This window comes from Lactuca saligna, chromosome 4 (genome assembly GCF_052625555.1).
Source record: "Lactuca saligna cultivar CGN05327 chromosome 4, ASM5262555v1, whole genome shotgun sequence".
NCBI lineage: Eukaryota > Viridiplantae > Streptophyta > Magnoliopsida > Asterales > Asteraceae > Lactuca > Lactuca saligna.
The window spans coordinates 79,366,104-79,374,504 of record NC_136420.1 but is presented as its reverse complement, the minus strand read 5'-3'; the positions used below and the strand labels follow the sequence as shown (position 1 = coordinate 79,374,504).

General features: G+C 33.9%; 2 protein-coding genes across 3 annotated transcripts; one reads left to right on the top strand and one right to left on the bottom strand.

The window, feature by feature from the left end:
* Positions 1–1,256: 1,256 nt before the first annotated feature.
* Positions 1,257–5,621, top strand: LOC145042190 (phosphatidate cytidylyltransferase 1-like). 2 transcript variants are annotated; one of them, XM_078990577.1, is made up of 12 exons: positions 1,257–1,382; positions 2,255–2,324; positions 2,710–2,963; positions 3,789–3,940; positions 4,062–4,203; positions 4,286–4,442; positions 4,505–4,552; positions 4,640–4,714; positions 4,790–4,918; positions 5,005–5,061; positions 5,197–5,280; positions 5,374–5,621. In XM_078990577.1, the coding sequence occupies exons 2-12, from the start codon at positions 2,259–2,261 to the stop codon at positions 5,461–5,463; spliced, it is 1,254 nt and encodes a 417-aa protein (XP_078846703.1). In that variant the 5' UTR covers positions 1,257–1,382; positions 2,255–2,258; the 3' UTR covers positions 5,464–5,621. The 2 variants fall into 2 exon arrangements, with proteins under 2 accessions (XP_078846703.1, XP_078846704.1); XM_078990578.1 differs by having other exon boundaries at positions 1,360–1,469.
* Positions 5,622–5,682: 61 nt separating this feature from the next.
* LOC145042191 (alkaline ceramidase-like) lies at positions 5,683–8,107 on the bottom strand. Its single transcript, XM_078990579.1, has 3 exons — positions 7,860–8,107; positions 6,467–6,816; positions 5,683–6,380 (listed from the first exon to the last, which is right to left on the bottom strand). The coding sequence occupies exons 2-3, from the start codon at positions 6,718–6,720 to the stop codon at positions 5,867–5,869; spliced, it is 768 nt and encodes a 255-aa protein (XP_078846705.1). The 5' UTR covers positions 6,721–6,816; positions 7,860–8,107; the 3' UTR covers positions 5,683–5,866.
* Positions 8,108–8,401: the final 294 nt, after the last annotated feature.

Genomic DNA, 8,401 nt, shown 5'->3' with positions numbered 1-8,401 from the left:
GTGGGTTCATTATACTAATCAATGTGCACATTAATTCTTTTTGGTTGGCTTCCATTCCCAACCTCAAGGCATTCTTTGTATTCTCCTTGATTTTGAATTACCCCTAACCCTTCACTCGACCTTCATGTAGAAGACAATAGTAAACCTCCTTGCATATGGTCTTTGTAAGCTTTTTAAGGAATGTTATGAACTTTGAAAGTACCATTGCAATGAAGTTGACATCTCATACAAATGCTATGGATCGAATATACAAGGGGGTTGAGGCTAAATGCACCATTATAGTGGACGTCGACTATCAAGGACAATCCATCCATCATTACAGTTAAAGAAGCGGGGGGGGGGGGGGGGGGGGGAGTTTGATTGCAGGTGTTTGACGTTCAACGTTGTTATCCGGGTGAATGAAAGGAACAGTGAGAAGGAACAAATGGGAAGTTTAGTTCTTTATCAACCCTAAATTAAGTTATGTTCCACTTAATGTGTGTATAATGCCACATAATATAAAACCATGCCACGCAATTTGTCAAATCAGCTTAACATAAGATCACGGGTCGTTTTACCTTAAGGCTAACCGGTATGGGGGAGTTTCACGCGTCTTGGGATGAGGTGGCGCGCCTCCCCACACGTGAACACCACCCCAAGGGTGGGTGGTTTGCGTGTGACGTGAGTCGGAAGACGGATAAAGACGGAGACTTTGATTAGTCAATTCAGTTTTAGTCATTGGAAGCTATACGAAAAAAAAAGATCTTTACAATTTATGTTGCAGGTGTTCTAATGGAGGAAGCCATAAAGACCTCGTATAATCACGAAGGAAGAAGGCACATTTTTCAACAATTGTCAACTTTGGTCCCTTAAGTTTGGATCAAATGCAGAACAAATTTGTTTCTTAATTTTTTTTCTTAAAACTGGTTTATAAAATTTACAAATTCCACTCTAGACTTTATTATTATTATTATTATTAGTAGTAGTAGTAGTATTTTCTATGTTTTTATTAATTAGGTTTTTTTTAATATAAAAAAATATATTGTGAAGCGGTGATCATTTCCTATACGTAGTGAAATGGTGATGAGTTGAGTGTGAAACTAACGTGATGCATATGTGATAATACTTTTCCGGTGGGATGAATGTGACCACTTCAAAACCTAAATTGAATAGACTAACAAGTTCAACTCACAAATATAAATGTATGAAAAAACATAGTTATTCATTAAAAGCCTAAATTATTTGTATGATGACTAAGATCCAATTTATTTGATACCCATATAAAATCCCATTTTGTTGGAAAATATATAAATATTAAAAACTGAAGGAGCACACAATAATTAAGCAAGTACAGCGAATCTCCTCTTTACTTCAACCCATATTATTCTCTCTCGTCTAATCAGGTATGCTCTCTCTTGCTACATAGATTGACACATTGTTTACAACTCTCTCGGAAATTACTTTCATTTTCCGCTAACTCAGATTCAGTTGTAAGTATCAATGGTTTTGTTTCGTTTTTTCTGGAATTGCATTAAAATTCGAATAATTTGTGTTTTTTTTTTTTTTGTTTGTTTGTATCCTGATGATTTGCGTCAAGGAATATATCATCGAAGCTATTTTTCTGTATGTGGAGATTAATTTAGTTATCCTTTAGGTTTCGTAGTATGCACATGAAATAGGAAGATTTGAATTTGAAAACCTAACGCAGCTAATTTCGAGCACTTAGGGTTTAGTATTTTCGAGTAATGTAATGCGTTATGAGTATTACATGTGGAGTTATAGTTGAGGTCTAGATAGTGAAGAACATACTTGTACCTTTTCATCCATGGGAGAAATTAGAGTGGGGGAGGTATGTGTTGGGAAATTGATATTATTAGTTTGTGAAAAATTGAATTCACCTTGTTGAAATGCAGAGTAAAACAATCAAAAGGTAAGCGTGAGAAAGAAATAAACAATAATTATGAAAAGGAAATCTTCCCCTGAATCAACCATCAAGGTTTTCACTTTTATTAGGAATCATATGTAAATCACAATCTGTTGTATAATAATATCGATTATAACATGATCTGAATTCTGAAACCCTAGATTAAAGACCCAACAGTTGATCTCATCAATGCCATCATTTGTTGTGTGATAGTATCATTGATCCACATTATTATCTTCCAAGTACATCAAGAATTATATTATTGCATCTTATGAGATATTATTATGCATTTTGATTCATAGTTAACATGGTGTGTGTGTGTGTGTTGTTGAATACATTTTCTTGTTGTAGAGTGATGATAAAAGATAATGAAAACACTATGCACACTGGACATGTTCGGCGTCGTAAAGGTTCAAATGAGGTAAATTTTATAATCTTTGTGAAATATATTTCAAACATATATACTCAACTATATTTTCTTAAACTATCATATAGCTATACATGAAAAGATCATAAGCTATTGTTTTATTGGAAGGAAATGAGATTCCTTTTGTTTGTATATTGATGTTTGGTTTGTAGAAAGGATTTTTGGAGTGTAGAAAAATGACAAATGACAGGATTGTCCTTTTGGATATCTTTAAAACCTCAACAAAGAAACTTTGCAATATACTAATACCTTAAGATTCTTTCCCTTTGAGTGTCATAATTGGGATAGTTTTGTACTTTTATCACTTCAAATTCAAAGAAAGCCATGTCTTTTTCGAAAAGAAATAAAAGATCAATGACATTTGCATGTTGAATATCAGGTTCCAGGTGATGTTGACCAAACAAGTGGAACCAAATTATTGGCAACAGATCAAAATAAGTACAAGTCAATGTTGGTTCGTGCTTATTCAACTATTTGGATGATTGGTGGCTTTATATTTGTTGTCTACATGGGACATCTCTATATATGGGCAATGATTGTCATAATACAAATCTTTATGGCTAAAGAGTTGTTCAATTTATTAATCAAAGCACATGAAGAGAAACAGCTTCCAGGATTTAGGCTTTTGAACTGGTAAGTTCAACAAGCATTCGTTTAGGCCCTGTTTGTGTAAAAGACGTGAATGCCCTTTTCATTCTCATCATCGAAAATAGCCATAGAAAGCTCAAAACAAGCATCTCTTTAGGGCCCGTTTGTGCAAAAAGACGTAAATGCCCTCCTTGTTTATGCAAAAGACGTGAATGTCTCTCCTCATCTCATCATTGAAAATAGCCAGAGAAAGCTCAAAACAAGCTGTCTTTTTGGTCCCTATTTGTGCAAAGGACGTAAATGCCCTCCTTGTTTGTGCAAAAGACGTGAATGCCCTTTTCATTCTCATTATCGAAAATAGCCATGGAAAGCTCAAAACATTCATCTTTTTGGTCTCCATTTGTGCAAAAGACGTAAATGCCCTCCTTGTTTGTGCAAAAGACATGAATGCCCTTTTCATTCTCATCATCGAAAATAGCCATGGAAAGCTCAAAAAAAGCATCTTTTTGGTCCCCTATTTGTGCAGAAAGACGTAAATGTCCTCCTTGTTTATGCAAAAGACATGAATGCCTTTTTTATTCTCATTATCAAAAATAGCCATGGAAAGCTCAAAACAAGCCTCTTTTTGGTCCCCCATTTGTGCAAAAAGACGTAAATGCCCTCCTTGTTTGAGCAAAAGACATGAATGCCCTTTTCATTCTCATTATCGAAAACATCCATGGAAAGGTCGCTTGATTGGACAAAAATGAGACTTGAACACAAGAAGCTTTCTAGGGTTATTTACAATGATGAGGATGAAAAGGGCATTTATGTCTTTTGCACAAACAAGAGAGGGAACTTAAATGAATTGTTGATTCATGTTTGTATCAGGCACATTTTCTTCACAGCAATGTTATTTGTATATGGTCGGATTCTTAGTCAACGGTTGGTCAACACAGTTACAACTGACAAGTTTTGGTATAAACTTGTGGGAAATCTTATCAAATACCACATGGTCACCTGTTATTTCTTGTATATAACAGGTTTGTCAATTGTCAACATCATTTTTTTATTAAAAAAAAAAAAAAAAAAAAACTTTCACATCAATATTTTTCTCAAAACTTGAAAAAATGAATCCAGTTATAACAATGAAAATTGATTTAGGTTTTGTGTGGTTTATTCTTTCACTAAAAAAGAAGATGTACAAGTATCAATTTGGGCAATATGCATGGACTCATATGATCCTTATTGTGGTTTTCACTCAATCATCTTTCACTGTTGCCAACATTTTTGAAGGAATTTTCTGGTATTACAAATTTTACAATTATAATTTAATAAATTATATTTAAGGTCAAATTCTACTTAATACTTATGTTTGAATAATGCAGGTTTCTTCTTCCAGCATCACTGATTGTGATTAATGATATTGCTGCTTACATTTTTGGTTTCTTTTTTGGAAGAACTCCATTGATTCAATTATCCCCAAAAAAAACTTGGGAAGGATTCATTGGGGCTTCTGTTTCAACCATTATATCTGCCTTTGTGGTAATTAATTATACATATAATTTTTTTTATAAAATTTGTTTAATCTTTAATTGTCTGCACAGCTTGTTAATCTTTTTGGACGCTTCCAATGGTTGACCTGTCCTAGAAAGGTGATTCATTTGTATTTTAACATCCATACTCATAATAAATAAATAAATAAATAATAATAGTTAAAGACAAAATAATAACTGATGCAGGATTTGTCAACTGGATGGCTTCAATGTGACCCTGACCCTTTGTTTAAGCCTGAGAATTTTGTGTTACCCGAATGGGTAAGTTAAATGCAAGAAGTAACAATTTATTTTCTTATTATGAGATTTTACTTTTTTAATTTTTTAATTTGTTAGTTTCCATGGAAAGAGATGCAAATTCTGCCAGTGCAATGGCATGCATTGGGACTTGGACTTTTTGCTTCAATAATTGCACCTTTTGGTGGCTTCTTTGCTAGTGGTTTCAAAAGAGCCTTTAACATCAAGGTATTTGTTTCCTTTGCTTTTCCACATAACAAATTCATATTTATTTATCTTTTTTTTTTTTTTAAATTGCCATAATTTTTCTGTAGGATTTTGGGGATAGTATTCCCGGACATGGTGGGATGACAGACAGAATGGACTGCCAGGTCAGTGATTAAATGCAAGAAATAGCAATGTGCTTTAATGGTTTATAAATTTTATAAATTTTATAAAAGTAAAGTTGCTTATTATCATTTATTATTACTGCTGATGTTTTTTTTTAAAAAAAAAAAAACTTACAGATGGTTATGGCTGTGTTTGCATACATATATCACCAGTCATTTATTGTTGCTCAAAGCGTATCACTTGGGATGATTTTAGACCAGGTATTCATTCCAACACCACCTTCTGTTTATAATTAATAATTTCAGTTACACAAAAATTTCATTAATGCAAATATTTTGAATTAATTTTATCAGATTGTAATGAATCTCTCATATGAGGAACAACGTGAGCTCTACACCAAACTTGGACAGATCATTAAAGACCACCAATTTGGTGAAACCTGATTTTTTTTTTCTTTTTTTAATCATAGATTGATATGTTAGACAATTATTGTACAGTGGTTATTGCTCTTTTGACCTAATTTTGTTGGGTTAAAACCGAGAGCTTGTTGTAATCTATTATTATTCTTAATATTTAAACAAATCTACACATTTGATAATAATTTCAATCTTTTGTCTCACCAAATTACATGAATCAAGAACACATACTTGCTCTAGGCAAAAGACATAAAACGCACTCTAATAATGATTGAATCAAACAAATTGTATCACAAACGGATTACAAAATTTGGTACATTAAACATATTCTACTTTCACATCCATTTTACCCCAATTTCGAAAATATACTCCAAAATATCCAACTCATAAAAAAAAAAACGATAAAATTACCCAACTACCCTTCTCCTTCCTACTCTCTCTTTTGTTTATCAATCTTAACATAAGGAAGAACCCCCAAAAACCTCACAACCTTAGGGTTCCACTCCCTTTGTTGGGCCCTACAAAACATCAAAAACGTATTTGCAAAATACGAATTAAACCCCATGAAAACATGCCACAAAGCATGACCTTGAGGGTTGACCGGCCACCTCGATATCCGCCCGCACCAAAACCGGTCACCCAACCAACAAACGCCGCCAATCAACAGGGTGGCAAAGTAGAATTTGGCCAACCGTTTGGCGGCAATATCTTGTGTGTGAATGTAATATTTATACATTCTCGGAATACACAAAAGACATAACATGATGTAGTGAAGCTTGAATCCCATATCAAATCGGATTATCGAGTGGAGAACTGCAAATGAGATTCCATAAAGAAATAGAAAAGTTGGCATCGTGCTTCTGTAGTGCCAGTCCGGGGAGTACAGGATGTAGATGTAGAGGAGCATTTCCCATACCATTGGCGTTTCATCACTTTGTTGTTGCCTACATTAATAGCAACCTACTTTCATTCATTGTGAAATGACCAATTTGCCCTTAAGATGAATAAAAAAGAAAGTGAGAGTGCTTACACGTGTTGCAAGGTGGCGTGATACATGACACTTCCGAGAGCAAGTGCCATGTTTGACAAGTGAAGAACACTAAACCTCTTCTCAAAGCGTTGTAGCAATGAGCTTGAAAGCCCAATTAAGGCTAAAAGAATGCTTGGAACATTTGAGATGGTGTTGTAAAACTCGGCTACATAAGAAGAATAAGTGTAATTCTTTTCACACCATTCATGGGAGGAAGTAACTGGGCCCCAAAAACTCGATATACTATCTGCCATATAGAAGAACAAACTTATATCTTGTCACCACACATTAACTATATCATCACCCTTTGAAATGTAGTTGTAATGATCAAAACCAGCAACCGATTTTACCTACAAAAGAGGAGGGGGAATAATTAATTTTTATAAACTTCAACTAGCTATTAAATGAATAGAAAGAATCTTAACCACTCCAGAAGTCATGACGCCTCCACTAACAAAAGTGAGTAGAAAACTTTCACTCGACTTTATATCATCTTTATTCAGATTTCAGCATCGTAATCAGTAAGCATCAGAATACAATGCATAACTTTTTCCTTATTGGGGAAAAACTAAGGACTGAAGTGACAATAGATATGAACATTACAGTAACTCCACTAGCCCTTTATTTAAATGAAAATCAACATCGATAAAAGTATCACTTTTAAGACACTCGTCTTGGCTTGTTGGGATTAAAGTGTATGCGACAGGTTTGTGCTTTTCATGAAATTAACACAGGATCGATGTCAAGTCTGATAGAATTTATTGTGGAAGAGACTAGAGAGGGAGTATAATCTTCCGAAACTGTAGTTCTTTTAACTTCTTTATACTAAACGCCCTTTACTTTTATGTCCATAAGCAAATCTGTCATAACAATCATCCACTAGGGATTACTTCACAACTTGAAATCCAACAATGTAAAGCCCTAAAACCATAAGCTAGTTGTGAAATACTGGAAGCAGTACTTGGGAGATCGGAATTTGAGGCATTTGAATTGAAATGAATCCCAGTTAGGTAAAAACCTCAAGCTATTTGCTCTGATTCAAAAGTCTAATCCGTGGAAACGGAGCTCCGAATATTACCCTAAAGTCAAAATATTATCACACATACAGAAAAAAGACATTCGACTTCATCACAGAGTATTCGAAATTAGGGTTTAGCGATATCATAACAAAATCCCAACAAATACCTAAACCATCTCCGAACTTCAACCTGATCCCAGATCCAGTCATACAATTATTACTATATCATATGCACGATTAAGCAACAGCTACAACCACTTCAAATATACAACTTGTTGATATAAATAAATAGTCTAAAAGGAAGAAAAATCGCAGCTAATTGCATACAAATTCATGAGTAACTACGAAAACAAACAAGAAAAATGGAAAACCGACCTGCATTCGCATTCGATCTCTCGTTCTTTAATCTCAAAATGTATCTACGTGTACTTAGATCACAGGTTTTCGTCGCTGATCTACGCTTGTAAGTTGTATCTGAATTAGGGATTGGATCGGAGCGATAGATAACGACGACCGTCTAGGAGGACCACGGTGTCCCTTTTATAGGGAAATCCAAGATGGGAGGCGACGTGACTACGTGCGCTGTAGTTCAAATTGGAAATTTCTTTGTTTCTCAAAAGAATTTATTTCCCATTTATCACTTTTTAATGTTTAGATGTATCTACATAGAAAAGAAAAAATGGGCTACATATAAATTAATTTTACTATAAATGACTATATTTATTTTGATTATTAAATTTAGATCAAGCAACTTTGAGAATAACCAAAAGGGCTTTAAGGAAGAAAAAACGCTTTTCATTTGAATATCTTATTTTGTTTTACTTAATTATTATTTTGTTCTCATTTTACTCGTTTTTCCCATTTAAATAACAATAATGATGTTTCAACTTTTATTATTTAAGTTACAAAAAATTAGG